At 39.7% G+C, this 16,967-nt stretch overlaps 1 protein-coding gene across 2 annotated transcripts in view; it reads right to left on the bottom strand.

The window, feature by feature from the left end:
• Window positions 1–3,138: 3,138 nt before the first annotated feature.
• Window positions 3,139–16,967, bottom strand: part of USO1 (USO1 vesicle transport factor) — a 91,400-nt gene continuing 77,571 nt past the window's right edge. For both annotated transcript variants that reach the window (XM_021702330.2, XM_021702329.1), the window contains 8 exons: window positions 16,407–16,528; window positions 13,598–13,736; window positions 12,091–12,254; window positions 10,894–10,983; window positions 8,148–8,246; window positions 5,931–6,038; window positions 4,507–4,722; window positions 3,139–3,579 (listed from right to left, as the gene is read on the bottom strand). In XM_021702330.2, the coding sequence (XP_021558005.1) occupies window positions 3,490–3,579; window positions 4,507–4,722; window positions 5,931–6,038; window positions 8,148–8,246; window positions 10,894–10,983; window positions 12,091–12,254; window positions 13,598–13,736; window positions 16,407–16,528 (1,028 nt within the window). In that variant the 3' untranslated portion in view covers window positions 3,139–3,489. The remainder of the gene's footprint in view (window positions 3,580–4,506; window positions 4,723–5,930; window positions 6,039–8,147; window positions 8,247–10,893; window positions 10,984–12,090; window positions 12,255–13,597; window positions 13,737–16,406; window positions 16,529–16,967) is intronic.

A 16,967-nucleotide genomic window follows, 5' to 3' on the forward strand; every position in this document is an offset into this window, starting at 1 on the left:
GTCCTGGGATCGAGCCCTGCACCGGGCTCCCTGCTCAGCGGGAAGCCTGCTTCTCCCTCTCCCACTCCCCCTGCTGTGTTCCTGCTCTCACTATCTCTCTCTCTGTCAAATAAATAAATAAAATCTTTTAAAAAAAAGCATCTGATTCTTGATTTCAGCTCATGTCTTGATCTAATAGTTTTGAGTTCAAGCCCTGTGTTGAGCTCCATGCTGGGTGTGGAGCCTACTTAAAAAAATTATTTTTAAAAAAGATTCCTTCCTCACCACTAAAGACTGAGTTGCTCAAAGGCCTAGCTCTTGGCTGCCTTCTCTCCCCACTCATTCCTTGCAAGAACTTATCCTGCTGGATAGACTTAAATACCATCTATATATTTTTCCAGTCCTAATGAACTCCAAGTTTCTATATCCACCTGCCTATTAAACATATCTACTTGTATAAATGTATCTGCTTGGGTCTCAGATTTAGCAAGCCTAAGAACACAATTGTGGACCACCACCCCAAACTGGCTCTTCCAGTTTTCTTGAGCTCAGTAAGGGACACCACCTTTCCCTGGGAATTACTCTTGACTTTTGACTTCTCTTACTTCCCTGCTCCCCAGTCACGTGAAATTCAGAAAGTCCACACAGCTCTACCTGGAAAACACATACCCAATCCTACCACTTTAGACACTCCACCCATACCGTGTTGTCTGAACTACATCTGCTTTTGCTTAGACAGTGGCCAAAGCCTCCTCCCCATAGGCAGTTTGCCACACAGCAGAGAGTAATCTGTGAACCAGAAATCAGACCGGATCACTCCTCTGGCTTCCCATCAAACTCAGAAAATAAAATGCGAACTCCTTTCCAGAGGCTACATAGCACTTGACATCGTCTTATGTACTTGTTTACTGCCATTTACTCCTCCAGAATGTAAGTTATATGGGAAAGGGACTTAGTATTATTCACTGCTATATCCCCAGTGCCTACAGAGGTACCCAACACATTACCCACTCAATATTCATTGAGTGAATTAATGAATTTTGCTCTAACAGTAAAGGTGTTGATGAGCATTATGAGGCCCTTACCTGGCTGCAACAAAACTTTGAAACTTAAGGACAAACGTGTGTTGTGCTTTATGACAAATGCTCTACTCTTGCAGCTCTCTGAACGTGGCAATTGCCTTTTGAGGGGGCTGGCACATGGGCATGGGGTGGCAGGGAGGTGAGGAACACGAGCAAAAGCGCAGTGAGAGGTGAAAAAGCAGGATACGTGCTGTCATAGCAAGTATCTTGGTGTGGTTGTAAAATACACTCAAAGGGAGATAAAGCTAGAGAGCAGCAGAGTACAAAGGGTCTTACCAACCCAGCTAAGGACTCCAATGGTAGACAACAGCAATCTCTTCCACTCACGTGTGCGCTTGGGAAAGCTTACTGGGGTGAATACACAGGATGGTGGGAAGGTGGGGTAGAGGCAACAACCATGCTGGAGGCAGCCACTTTAGGAGGTTCCAGAAGCAATCCAGGCAAAAAACTATGGCTACAGTTAGGACGATACCCCTTTGGGCTCCAGTCTAAACTGTGTAGCCACAAGGCCTCCATGTGTCTTCTCTACTCCAGGCCTGCCTGAATGACAGCTTTGGCAAACTATCACTGATTTTGCAGATGTTTCTTTCTGAAGATCTTCGGTACTTCATCATCTACAGAAGTCTTTTTTTTAAAGATTTTATTTATTTGAGAGAGTGTGAGAGAGAGAGAGAGCGTGAGCAAGCACAAGCTGGGGGAGAGGCAGAGGGAGAAACAGACTCCCCGCTGAGCAGCGAGCCCAATACAGGACTTGATCCCAGGATCCTGAGATCATGACCCAAGCTGAAGGCAGACGCTTAACCAACTGAGCCACCCAGGCACCGCACCCCCCCCTTTCTAAAGTCATCTAAGAAGTCTTATTCATACTTCTGACCTATTTTTCTTTATCCTTATAACAGTAGCCTGAAATACAGTCATTAGCCATTTTTGTTCATTACGTGGTGTCAACTTTCGGAAGACTTTATATACTCTGAGCTGGTCCAGTGATAGCCACGAGGTTCTTGCAGGGCAAGGGGCAGAAGCGGGCTGGGGCCCTCCCGGGTGCTCTGTAACACACAGCCACCCCCCCTTTTCAGGACACAGGAAGATACTTCTCCTCTTTCAAAAGTCTGTGCCCCTTAATGGACTGCTCAAACTATTCCTGACGTCAGGAGGCAGATGACACACATTATCCCCCAACTCTTGCTGTCTTGCCTTTAAGTAAACCTCTTTAAATGGAAATCACTGCTAAGAACTCCAGCGTTCAATTTAGAAACACCCAAGCCCTTCTCCAACCTCTTCTGCTTCTGCTCCAATTAGACTCTCCAGTCTTATGGAATCCTAATGAGTTTTGAACGGTAAGACTGCTTTTAGCAGTCAGTTATAATAATGTACTTTTAGGAAGAGAACTCCTCTTACCACTTCCACTTGCCTCAGCTTTTAGTAAGAATAAAATACTTTCCTCAAAAATTTAAAAAAGGGAACCATGACCAGGACCAGGGATTAAGTGAACATAGTATCTATTTTTATTATGAAACATTAAATTTTGACACATTGTTTCATTTGCTTTTTAAAAATCTATTATCTGACTTAAACCTATTCAGCAAAAATGCCAATAAATTATATAAATCATAGTTCAGGTCTTTTTAAAACTAGGTCCGTAATATGTTTCATGATAATCAAATAACGATACTAAACCTGAATTGTACAAGCTGTTAATTTGTAATGTTTTAAAGTTTAGCTTAACATAAAACCAAAACCAACCACATGCGAATACGCTGTTGCAAAAGTTTCTGAGAAACGCCCTCCTCACCTGTGTGTGTCAGAATCCTTCTGTTTCTTCCCTGACGTACACAATTCAGCCAGATCAGGTGTCAAGGCACTTGTCCTAAACTGTCCTATCCTGCCTCATAGCAGTCACATCGGATGCAGGGCTGATGATATCCCCTGGCCTATGCTACCTTGCCTTTAAGTAAATCCATTTCTTTAAAGGGAAATCATTAGCTAAGAAGCCCATACTCAATTTAGAAATAATGATTCCAATACACATTAAATCAAATGTGTTAGTACTTAAAGTCACATATTCTGAAAAGTGAAAATAATAGACAAATACAGAACTTGTGTAAACAACCAGTAAACTAAGATAAATAGCACTGCCACCACATGCTTTAAAATGGTGTACTTTTAGTGTCTGAAATTCTTTGCAAATTATCTTTTGGGACAATTCGGATGAATTTCAATAAAAGATGTGTGTTCTGCAAGAAGTCAGTTTTAGCATTTCCAACATGGGTGGCATCATTTAAAAAAATACATCAATAGTCTTATTAGTGAGTGTTTTCCACTTGGGTTTCTAAATCTTTATTTTCTGTGGAGGTAAACCAAAGCACTGTCTTAAGACTCCATCTTCAAAGTTATAATACAATCTCTATCATTCCTAGAGATCTGAAAGCTAGATATGACCCTGGTCCTTGCCATCATCTTCATCTTCATCTTCCTCATCATCCTGGTCTCCGGATTCAAGCTCATCCTCTTCTTCTACCTAAAGGGAATATGCACACTTATCATTATTAAGATTTGATCACTTCGTATTTAACACATATTGACACATAGTCTTTGATAAATTCTTTTTTTTTTTAAGATTTTATTTATTTATTTGACAGAGAGAGACACAGTGAGAGAGGGAACACAAGCAGGGGGAGTGGGAGAGGAAGAAGCAGGCTTCCCGTGGAGCAGGGAGCCCGATGCGGGGCTCGATCCCAGGACCCCGGGATCACGACCTGAGCCGAAGGCAGACGCTTAACAACTGAGCCACCCAGGTGCCCCTTGATAAATTCTTTATTCCAGTAATTATAGATTACAAGCCATCTGATTTCCCTGATTTACTGCTCAAGGCTCTCTGGCATTTTTTTTAAAAGATTTTATTTATTTATTTGAGAGAGAGAGAGAGGAAGAGCACAGAGGGAGAGTGAGAAGGAGAAGCAGACTCTGTGCTGAGCAGAGTCCAACTCGGGGCTCAATCCCAGGACCCTGAGATCATGACCCAAGCCGAAGGCTGACGCTTAACCGACTGAGCCACCCAGGTGCCCCTCTCTGCCATTTTTAATATGAGATGAGATGTTACAGGTTAACTTGCTGACAGGTGGCCATACCTCTCTAGACACAAATGTGGATCAAACATGACAAAAGAGAATGGCACATGTGAATGATGAGAGTCTTGTGACCACAGGAGCAAATCAATTCACTTGCAGGCTCAAAGCCCAAAAGAGAACAGTTAACAAATGCTGGAAACTGCCTGTGCGTCTTAAGTCGATTCACTGAACACCAGGAAAACAGTGCAGACGATCCTGGATTCATGGACCTACGTATTTATACCTGTGATATGGATATGGAGGCACAACATTGCCATGCTACAGCACAGTTCTTTAAAATATACCATAAATCATTTTTGGAAACATTTCGATCTTACCGGATGACCAAGTTCCTTGAGTTTATTCTTTAATGAAAATATTTTCTGATCCTGATCAGCCAACAGCACCAACAGGTCATCCTGTTCTTTTTTAGAATCTGTAATATCCATCTCGAGCTTGTTTTTCTCATTTTGTAAAATGGCAATGGTACTGTTAGATGCATCCAGCTGCTCTTTAATAGCAGTTCTTTCCTCAGACAGAGCCTTAATTTCATTCTAGGAAAAGAAAGGGGAGGATCAATTAATCTTAGTATTCACTCTCATAGGGTTTTTAACAAATAGTTTCCTTCTTTCTCTTTTATTTTTAGGTTCATTCTTTCTATGAAAATCTGAGGGTTTTGGGGGGTGGCGGTTTTGGGGATAGAACACACACACACACTCTCATCCGGTAACATGAGAATTTACGTTAGGCCATACATCAAAGATGGTTATTGTGAAAAATAGAGTTTAACATCCAAAAAATAGTTTTAAGTAGCTATTTTTCAAAAAAAACCTAAGAGATAATACCATTTCAGGTAACCAGAGGAATAAATAAAGACACAAAACATTTTACAAGAGAAGCCTGATGGGCATAAGAATTAGAACTCAGGTTAAAAAAATTTTTTTTATCCCAACTTCATGCATAAAATCAAATGGGAAAGAAAAGTAGCTGCAAATAAAATCCATGGCTTAAAGATAAAATAATCCGACCACAATCTGAAAGGCACAATCACACATTATCTTCTCTTTTCCATGGTTGTATTTGTGCCTTTTAGTTTTGTTACTTTTATCTCATTCTTCTCTACATGTTGCTTATTCTGATTTCTCTGTCACGTAGGCTGGCAGGATCTATCGTGCCTGTGTCCTTAGCCTAATGGAAAGCCTATGTGTGGCTTGTGTCTTAGCCAAAGCTGTACTCTTTATTTCTTTTTAAAATGTTTTTAGATTTATTTATTTATTTGAGAGAGAGAGAACACGAGCAGGAGGAGCAGAGGGAGAGGGAGAGAATCTCAAGCAGACTGCGCTGAGCGTGGAGCCCAACACAGGGCTTGATCTCACAACCCTGAATTCATGACCTGAGTGGAAACCAAGAGTCAGACGCTTAACCAAGTGCACCACTCAGGTGCCCCTGTACTCTTTATTTCTTATTGTGATGAGAGATTGACAAGAAAATTTAACTTTCAATGATCTCTACTTTCCAAGTACATTCATACACATTCTTGCTTTATATATGCGCTATCAGTATTTGAAATGGCACTTGAAAATCTCCACTTGTGCCATCCTCACTCATCCAAATAGCAATGCACACGTTGTGAGCGAAAATTACACCCTATTAGCTTTCCTCATACATCTAAAGATTTGAGAAACTCAATGAAATCAGATCAAGTCTCCTGGAGTTTACGTCATAGGCTATGCAATAAGTAAAAGCTCCACCACAGAGCAACCTTCAAGTCATTCGTGTCCTGTAGCAACGCCAACAGCCGGCTGTCCCCATCGGTGGCCTTTGCAGCCCTTCCAGCTCCACTCTCTCCTGGTGCGGCAGCTGACTTTGCCTTAAGGTAGAAATCGGAGGGGGAACAAAAAAAAAGTTTCTTTAAAGCACAACCAAGGTGAAATCCCAAAGGTGGTTTAATTTTCTCGCTATTTTGAAACTGTATGTCCAGTAACCGAAAACAGAATTCCTCGTGTACCGACACACACTACAGTGCTCTCCCTGGAAGGCCGCGGTGCCTACAGTGGAGCGGGGGTGCTGGGGCTGAGGCAGGAGAGCTGCGGCATCAGATCTCAGCCGAGCACGAAGAAGGCTGGGTTAGGCAGCCTCAAGGTCAGACCAGAGCGGTAACAGCATTTAGTAAGCAGAGGATAGTTCTCAAAGCCCTTTCCTCACAATATTTCTGTAAGTTAAGTCCACACTGTTACCTCAGAGAGGCAGCTGGGGAAATTGAGCTGAATGCTATTAACTGGTGAAATGTAAAGGTTTTTTTTGTTTTTTGGCTTTTTAGATTTTATTTATTTGAGAGAGAGAGAAAGGGAGAGCAAGCATGGGGGGAGGAGCAGAGGAAGACGGAGAGAAACTCAAGCAGACCGAGCAGAGCGTGGAGCCCGATGACGTGGGACTCGATCTCATGACCCTGAGATCACAACCTGAGCCGAAAACCAAGAGTCAGACACTTAACCGACTGTGCCACCCAAAATGCAAAGATTTTCTTAAGTGCTCTAGGAAGTATTCCTAAATCACTGAGATGGAACACTGAGATTATGGACAATTTTAGTTTTCTTTTTTATACAGGATTTTACGATATATTATAAGAAACAAAACTGTCATTTAAAATACCTTCTTTTTTTTTTTAAAGATTTTATTTATTTATTTGACAGAGAACGCGAGAGCAGGAACACATGCAGGGGGAGTGGGAGAGGGAAAAGCAGGCTTCCCACTGAGCAGGGAGCCCGATGCGGGACTTGATCCCAGGACTCTGGGATCATGACCTGAGCCCAAGGTTAAGATGCTTAACAACTGAGCCACCCAGGCGCCCCAAAATAACAATGTAAAATTGATAAAATAAATTACAGAAAGTAAAAAACCAAAGCTTGGAAAACCATGGTTTTCCAATCTCTCCCTGCCTTTTTTCTACAAAGAACTGGGAAAGAGGGTGCTGATGTAACAAATACCTAAAAATGTGGAAGGGCTTTCAGAATTGTTAGCGGCTGGAAGAGCTTTGAGGTGCATGTCAGACAAAGCCCAAACTGCCTTGAAGAGATTGTCAGATGTTAAAGGCAATTCTGGTGAACGCTCAGAAAAAAAGGGGAACTAGAGAGAAAGCTTCTAGGGTCTTGGAGAAAACATATCATGAATAGAATGTTGGTAGAAATATGGATGGAAAGGTAGTTTTGGTGAGGCCTCAAATGGAAATGAAGAACATGTTACTGGAAAGTAGAGGAAGGTGATCCTTGTTATCAAGTGGCAAAGTAATTGGCTGAATTGTGTTTCAGTACTCTGTAGAAAGTAGAGCTTATAAGCGATGAACTTGGATATTTTGCTGAGGTGATTTCTAAGCAAAGTATTAAAGGCGTGGGGCATGGTTTCTCCTTGATGCCTACAGTAAACCATGACAGGAGAGAAATACTTGAAGAAGGAATGTTAAGCAAAAGGAAATCGGAACGTGAAGATTTAGAAAATTCTCAGCCTATCCCTATTGCAATAAATGATAAAGCATGTTCTGCTGAAATATCAAGGACGCAATCAACCATCTCAGCAGAAGCTGGAATAGAGACAGGATGATCCAGGAGGGCCTTCTTGTCTGATGGCTTGGATCCCTGTGTATGGCATGGTTACTAAGAAGGCTTTTGACAATTCTAGACCAGCAGAAAACCTGCCAGCTTGGACTGATGGACTGAAGGGGACACAAATGGGATAAAATACAAAATACCAGCAAAATGAACCATTAAATAACTGATTACACGGACCTGGGGAGTCTGACTGTAATGTGGCTGCCACCACGGCCCAGAAGCCTATGTGACTAGACCTGTGGCCAGTAAGTCACCTAAAGGGAAGACGCTATCCTCTCCAACACATTCGCTTCTATTATAGAGTGGCTGAGAAATAACATGTTAACCTTGTGTTTACTATCTTGCAGGAAAAAAAAAAGTAGTAATTAACATACAAATGTTTCTGTTTTCTGTAACAGCTCCTGCTTTTCTGTCTGCAGTTTGGTGATCTCCACAGATTGTGAGTTTAACTGTGACTTTAATGTTGCCAGTTCCTAGGAGACAAAAATAATTGAGTTGTAACATGAAATAGCATTAATTTCATCAAGGAAATGTCTATTTACAGGAAGAAATTTAAAATTATTTCCTTTCTTGGCCCCTCTGTCTAAAATCACAACCTCCAAGTTTTAAAATCTAATTCAAAAAAAAACTATCCTTGAACTTTGGGTTCAAGATAGAGAATTAAGCAAGTTCCTTATACATATTCACCTCTGCTTCTTCCTGAGATCCCATGTAAAAAAAATCATAAGGTGGGGGAAGAAGGGAAAGAAGGAAGGAAGGAAGGAAAGGAGGGAGGGAGGGAGAGAGGGAGGGAGGGAGGGAGGGGAAGGGAGAGAGAAACCCACAAAGACAAAGAGAATAAGAACAAGAGCAATAAAATTGGAGAATTTCAGAAAGCAAATGGCAGTGGTAACTGACCGCAGCACACCTGAGAAAGCTAACAACCTAAAGTGATGTTCCAGAAAGTTGACCTGCTACCTGACTTGCAATGCATGACTACCAAAAGGCTTGGGATCTGGTACCACCAGTTATCTCTGGAAGTGTGGGTAAAAATGGGGTCAAAAACAGCGGGGCTGGCTGAAGTCTGCTTAGGAAGACCACGGGATCCCTGTTCCAATCTCATGCATCAGGCAACTGTTCCTCTTCTCCTGGCCAAAGACTAGACATTTATTATTTGGAAAGGGAAAAGAGGACATTTTTTAGACCGCAGGCCTCCCAATATAGATGAAAGTGGTTAGTACTGTAGTGAAAAGGAGGGAATTAATCAAAAGTTTATATATCATTAATGTTGAAATTCCCAACCTTCTTGCCCTCTTCCCATCAAAAATGCACATAACCATGTTCTCAACCAAGGGAATCTCCCTCACAATATTTGACAATGTCTGCAGACATGAGGTAAGTGGTGGGACACGGTCATGTAAAAAGCTCTTTCGTTCTCTGAAAACTTTCTATCATGCACATATGTGGCTTTCCTCTGATTTGTTTTTTTTTTCCGTTACCTAATGAATTACATAGACATTATATAGACACTGAGATTATGGACAATTTTAGTTTTCTTTTTTATACAGGATTTTACGATATATTATAAGAAACAAAACTGTCATTTAAAATATCTTTTTTTTTTTTTAAAGATTTTATTTATTTATTTGACAGAGAGAACGCGAGAGCAGGAACACATGCAGAGGGAGTGGGAGAGGGAAAAGCAGGCTTCCCACTGAGCAGGGAGCCCGATGCGGGACTTGATCCCAGGACTCTGGGATCATGACCTGAGCCCAAGGTAGAGATGCTTAACAACTAAGCCACCCAGGCGCCCCAAAATATCTTTTTAACAATGTAAAATTGATAAAATAAATTACAGAAAGTAAAAAACCAAAGGCAATTGTCTTCTTTAGAAGTATCTAAAGTTTCATTGGGAAACACAAAGAGTAAAATTTTTACTTGGGACTTAGAAACTAAGATCATTTATTAATAACTTAATTCCCTTTAATTTTAATACAGTTCTAGTGTAGGTAGACTTCATAAAACCAAAGTGGCATATTAATTTTCCTCAGATGAATTTATAACTTATAAATCCTTAACGACATATGATTTGTTTTGAAAAGCTTGATTGTAGAATCTACTCTGGGGTACATGGACATTATCAAAATATGACACAGTTTCTCTGTGTACAGTCATTCTTCTCTCAGATCAGCCATGTCAGTGGGCTAGGACCGCATGACTACTGGAGGAGAAGGAAGTCAGTCCTAGGTTGGTGGGGTTGTTCACTTCTTCCTTTAGTATTACTTTTTTTTGTTTTTTAAAAAGAAACAGAAGAAACATACGTTCCTTTTTTATAAGAAAGGAAGGAAGGAGGGTAGGACAGAAGAAAAAGGAAAGGAGGAAAGAAAGAAAATTTTATAAGGAAAAAACATAACTTGTTTAGGGATAGTATACAGATGAGCAATCTGATACTTTTCTAGGCTTTTCTTTCAATATTTAATTCTATACATAAGTAGTTCTTTTTCTTCTTTTCTTGAACAAATACATTTAATATTCTCATCGGATAAAGTTAAATGTGCACTACCAAGTCTCATAGGAAATTATAAATATTACAAATAACCAAGTAGGAAAAAATTTAATTTGCTTTTCTAGACATTATAAATTACTACAGCAGAAAAAGTTTGTTTTGCTTTTTAGGTAGTCATCTAATTGAGATATACAGAAATTTATTCCATTTTCCAATTCTAAAAACAAACATTCTTCTGCACAGAATGGTTTAAACGCTCAATACATTTAACCATGCAATTGTCATGGTCAATAGTACATGAAAATTAGGCATAAGATTTTATATCTTCATATTTGCAGCTTATAAATATACTTAAATTTTCCTTAATTGTTAGTTCACGGATAATCTACAAATAACCTGGGTGAGATGCTCAAATCTGTTATAAAGAACATAATTAAAAAATAAAAACACTTAATAAAAAGCAAAATACCATTACCATATAATTAAAAAACCTTCTGGACTTTCAAATAACTCTCTTCACTATCAAGTTTTGCTTACACTAACAAAGTAGTTCTTGAGTAATGAAACTACATGGCTGTTACTCTATTACAATTAAAACAACACAAACTAGAACTTGGATCAAGCCAGAAAATTACCTGTTTTAATTCTGCAATTTGTTCAGAATCTCTAGCAGAAGCTGTTGCTGAAGACTGTTCATTTGTGCCAGGTGATGCTTGGGAAGATTTCTACAAATAGCATAGAAATGAACTATGAAATCAATTCAGTCTAAAGAGATAGGAAACAAAACAAAGCTGTACATATATAAGCTATGCCTTATAGAGGTTTACCAAAAATTTCACATCAACATTTCAGTTTTTATATCCAAGATAAAACTTCAACATAGCACACAGTCTACAACTTTTCCATAGCTAATAAATTTATACTTATACCAAGTAATTTATTAAATCTAAGCACTTAGGAGGTCATATGGAGAAAGAGCATAAATACAGGTATTAATAGAGTGATTTCCACGTATTAAAAGAGCTTTATACGGAGTAGCTCATTTAATTCTCACAATAACAAAACACTACCACTACCAATTTATAGATCAGGAAACGAGTGTAAAGAGGTTAACTAAGCTGCTTAAATTCAATTAGTCAGAAAGTGCTGAAGCTTTAGACAGTCTGACACCAAAGCTCATATTCTAATTTTTTTTTTTTTTTTTAAGATTTTATTTATTTGCGAGAGAGACAATGAGAGACAGAGAGCATGAGAAGGAGGAGGGTCAGAGGGAGAAGCAGACTCCCTGCTGAGCAGGGAGCCCGATGTGGGACTTGATCCCGGGACTCCAGGATCATGACCTGAGCCAAAGGCAGTCGCTTAACCAACTGAGCCACCCAGGCGCCCCACTTTTTTTTTTTAAGTAAACTCTGTGCTAAATGTGGGGCTCAAACTCATGACCCCCAGATCAAGAGTCACATGCTCTAGCAACTGAGCCAGCCAGGTGCCCCCCAAAGCTCATATTCTATTTTTTTTTTTTTAAGGATTTTATTTATTCATTTGAGACAGAGAGAGAGAGAGAGAGAGCATGAGCAGGGAGAGAGGCAGAGGGAGAGGGAGAAGCAGGCTCCCCACTGAGCCAGGAGCCCGATGTGGGACTCGATCCCAGGACCCCGGGATCATGACCTGAGCTGAAGGCAGACACTTAACCATCTGAGCCACCCAGGCGCCCCCCAAAGCTCATATTCTAAAACCTTACTATGATACTTTGGCTTAAGAGATCCAGGAAAATAAACAAGCAGGATAATGAGAATTATTCTTGACCTCTTAAATTTTTTTTAACATTTACTCACCAAATTTTCAATCAGAGAGTCCTTTTCAGCCAGCTGGCTTTGTAAAAGTTCCTGATTACTTTTTAATTCTTCTATCTCTTCTCGTAACCTACCAATTTCTTCTGGCTGAATGCCATTCACCTGAGTCCCATCACTGTAAGAACCTTGATGCTGATTATCTTTTCCTATTAAGACAGGAATAAAATTTGAAAAGCCAGCATGAAACTTAAGTTTTTCATTTCTTGAATGAAAAGATTTAAATATAAAAATATAAAATTTCCTTAATTCAATTACTTTGGCAGCACTCTTATAAGCACATTTCATTTTTGCAAAACAGTGTATTGATAGAAATGGTGAAGTGATGATATTTTCAGGTTTCTGGGAAGAAAAACAGCATAGTCTTAATAAGACTAAACTGCATGGTTTGGTGATCTATAATTAAGAATTACAGTAGTTTCGGGGCTCCAGGGTGGCTTAGTCGGTTAAGCGTCCAACTCTTGGTTTCCACCCAGGTTATAATCTCAGGGTCGTGAGACTGAGCCCCATGTTGGGCTCTGTGCTCAGCGCAGAGTCTGCTTGTGATTCTGTCTCTCCCTCTCCCTCTGCTCCTCCCCACCTCTCTAAAATAAATAAATAAATCTTAAAAAAATTACAGCAGTTTCAATTCCAATTTGGTCAATAAATATAAAACAAAATCCCTTTTAAAACCTTCACAAAGGAATAGCTTTCTATATGTACTAAAATAACTGACAAATTATAGTTATAAATAAGGAAGTGAAAGAGGTAATTTTTTTCTGAAAATTTTAGTCACCCTCATATAAATAAAACAAACTGTATTTCTAAATAGCTAGCATTCCAATCATAGCACTATAGGATGATACTATTTACAAGCATTTGACTCTTATCATGTGCCAGGTAATTAACTAAAATTTTATATATATTATTTCATTTAATTCTCAGATGACACATACACTATTATCAGTTCCATTTTGCAGATGAGATAGACAGGTTAGAGAAGTCATTCCCAGGCGGCTATACATCGGAATCACCCAGGCAGCTTGTAACAATTATTGATGCTTGGCTCCAACCCCAACTAATTAAATCAGAAACTTGAGTGGGGTCTCCGCATGCGTGGCATTTAAAAAAAAGGGGGGGAGGGTGCCTGGGTGGCTCAGTCGGTTAAGCATCTGCCTTTGGCTTGGGTCATGATCTTGGGGTCCTGGGATCGAGCCCTGCATCGAGCCCCGCATCTCTCCCTCTGCTGCTCCCCCTGCTTGTGCTCTCTCAAATAAATAAATAAACTCTTCAAAAAAAAAAAGGGTCTCAGGATATTCTAATGTGTAGCCAAAGCTGAGAATCAATGGATCAGATACTGAAACAGGCAGCAAGGACGTGGAGTTCAAACTCTGATTTACAACTTTGTTTGTTACAGTGATTAAGGTTAGAGAAAGACCAGTCCACAAGAATAATCTACTTGATTTAGTCCAGCTCTGGGGACACTGTAATAATTATGGCTAGCTATACCTACCTAGCTGTACTTTAAGAAGATTGTACTGATCTTTGTGTTGCTGAATCTGAGATACTTGCTGTGTGACTGCTGTCTGGAGCTGTTCGTTTTGACATTTTAACGTAGAAATCTGCTGCTTTAATTCCTCAAGTTGCAGATCCTGTGAAACAAAACATAATTCAAGTGTTTTAATTTATACTAATTAGCATTAGGAAAAGGAACAAATTAAAAATCAGAGATTATTTTGGGTCGTAGTGTTAAAGTATTCAACATTGCCAGAATCACTCAACAATTAAGTAATAATACATTAATGTATGCACCAAGGTCAATTAACATGCAGCACAACTGTACAATTTCCAGTAAGGCCCCATTAATAAGCACCATGGCACAGCCTGCAATCTCACTGCAGTTACTGGGGTGGGGGACGGTCAATTTTAAAAACTCCATTTTATGGTCCATCAAACCACTTAAGAAATTTATACCAAACTATTTAAGAAACTTAGTATATATATACATGCATCTACACTACTTTTAACATAAAAGATAATTCTAGAACAGAATATTTAGAAGGCCAAGAAAAGAACTTCCAACTCTCACCACCCTAATATAACTAGTTGGAATTTGATCTATTTCTTTATCTTCTGCTAATTTTTTCCCAGTTCAAGTGTTTTAAATGTGTCATACTCAGTCCATATGTCATTTTGTAGCCTTTATTTACTATTCAATTGTTAGTTCCTCATACTGCTACTTTTTCGCAATCCTAACTTTTAATGTTTACTCAGTATCAGTAGATGCAATATAATTTACATTTAAAAGCAACACCGAGGCTGCTTTCCATTTTTCTAAATAATAAATATTATTACAATAAATATCATAGTCATATTTTTGTTTTCCTGAATTCTGAAGAATTTCCTTAGGATGGATTCTCAAACGTCATTCAGTTTATATAAACATTTTATAGTTCTCAATGCTTGTTGCCTAATTGTCAAATGGCATTTTAAATGGTGAGAATATTTAAAATTAACATTTCCAAAGCAGACTCATTATGGTAATTGTGTCAAATCACTCTTTTCTTCTTCTAAATTAACCACATTTATCAGCCCCAAGCGTAGGCTGTAACATCACATTCCAAGTATTTCTTTTCCATTGCTCTAAAGATATTACGTTTTACCATCTGGAAATGACTCCATATTTGTACTAAAATATAGATGAAAAATCCTAATAACCATGGGTAGTTTAATGATTTAAATGTGAATCGCTCAAAGATGATTCTAATTTACTGATCTGCTTATAAACTGAAAAGCTCAGACTGAATGCTAAATATACCACTGTATTTTTATTCTTAGAATTCCAATCTCAACAATATAGACTATGGGGAAGAACACACAGGCAGTTCTCATTTAGAGAGCTCTACCCAAGCTCTTGCCACACTTGCCTCAAGCTATGCATAGTCAGCAGGGGGTGGAGGGCGGTGCAGGGAAGGGGGTGCAACCGCCCCACACGGACAGCCACCAGTGTATTGTTTTTAATGACCCTAGCATTTTAATAACCTCAGTAATCTCATTTTCCAGATAATACTGCAGCACTTTTTAGGATTCCAGTCAAGGTATATACCACGACGAAGAATTAAATGAAAGAAAAGAACAAGAAACACACTTTGAATCATGGAACACTACCATCAAAAACTAATGATGTAATGTATGGTGATTAACATAATAAAATATAATTTTAAAAAAAAGCAACACACTTTGAAGAAATGTAATGGAAAGTTTAAGGGGCTCAACACAATCCAAGCGTGGAGGTTCTGGTATCCTGCCGAGAAAACGTCAATTGATGATTTTGAGAGGGTAGTTTCCATTCTCCACTCTAGTAAATCAGCTCCCTCTTGTTCTCAGCATCATCTACTCAGTCGTGCAAGACGGAGATCTCAGGATCATATCTGACCCGTTATACTCCCTCACACCCACATCCAATCATTACCCCGTCCTGCCACTTTCATCCGCTTTGGTTTCCACATTTCTCAGGTCTGCCCCCTCTACAGCACACAGTAGGAGTTTTGAGAGTCCCAGTAACACACGCTTTTGAATCCTGTTCCACCAACCACTGAGTGACCCTAGACAAGTTTAAATTCTCTCAGTCTCAGATTCCTCATTTAGTCTTAAATGAAGATATTAACTACTTTGTAGGGATGCTATGGAAATCAAATGAAATAGTGTTTTGTGAGCACCTAGAACACAATAAACAAAACACAGCGGCTGTTACCACCATCAGCGCCCCAGGTCCCTCCCCAAGCCCACCACAACCACCTCCTTCTGGAGGTCCCTCCCTCTGGCCTTGCCTCTCAAATTTCTAGCTGGTGCAGCCACCAAGTGTTGTTCTATGTTCATGCCAGTAACATTCCTGCCCCTCTTCCCGATCTTTCCTTTTGCGCAGCTTATTCGTAGCTATCCGTTTGGCACTCACATTGTTTTCTCCAAGCCCCTGCTCTTACCTAGCTAAATTAGGTGCCTCTCCGCTGGCACACACCTTCCAGGAGCTGCATCACTAGACTTAGTATGTTATGTATGTCACAATACCCTATTTATAGTTTTCTCTCATTATGACCGTGATAGGGGAACATGTCTGATTCATGCCTTTATCCACCACATCCTGCACAATGCTTAGCACAATATTAAGCTCTCAGTTTGTTGAATACTCAGATAGTTTTGAATTTAGGAAAATGAGCTTTACTTTCTGTATCTTCTTGCATATGAAATGCCAGGAAAAACTCTTCCCCAAAGTAGAAAAGTATCAGTACATCAGACAGTGTTTACAATTTATCAGTACGTACTTGTTCTCGAATCATATTTTTGTAGTGAGTCACAATACTGTCATGCTGTTCTAATGTTTTCTTCACCTCTTCTTCTTTTTTATCCTCTTCACTGGACTTATAAATAGCCTTAGTTATCACACCTATAAAAGAAAGCTTATTAAAAATGTATTTTAAGGGGTGCCTGGGTGGCTTAGTCGTTAAGCGTCTGCCTTCGGCTTGGGTCATGATCCCGGGGTCCTGGGATCAAGCCCCGCGTCTGGCTCCCTGCTCGGCGGGAGGCCTGCCTCTCCCTCTCCCCCTGCTTGTGCTCCTTCTCTCACTTTGTCTCTCTCTGTCAAGTAAATAAATAAAATCTTAAAAAAAAAATGTATTTTAAAAATTTAAAATCTGGGGCACCTGGGTGGTTCAGTTGGTTAAACGACCAACCCTTGATTTCAGCTCAGGTCATGATCTCAGGGTTTTGAGATCGAGCCCCCACATTGGGCTCTGCACTCTGTGCAGAGTCTGCTTAAGATTCTCTCCCGCTGGGACGCCTGAGTGGATCAGTCGGTTAAGCATCTGCCTTCAGCTCAGGTCATG

The sequence above is a fragment of the Neomonachus schauinslandi genome, chromosome 2 (genome assembly GCF_002201575.2).
Source record: "Neomonachus schauinslandi chromosome 2, ASM220157v2, whole genome shotgun sequence".
NCBI classification, from domain to species: Eukaryota; Metazoa; Chordata; class Mammalia; order Carnivora; family Phocidae; genus Neomonachus; species Neomonachus schauinslandi.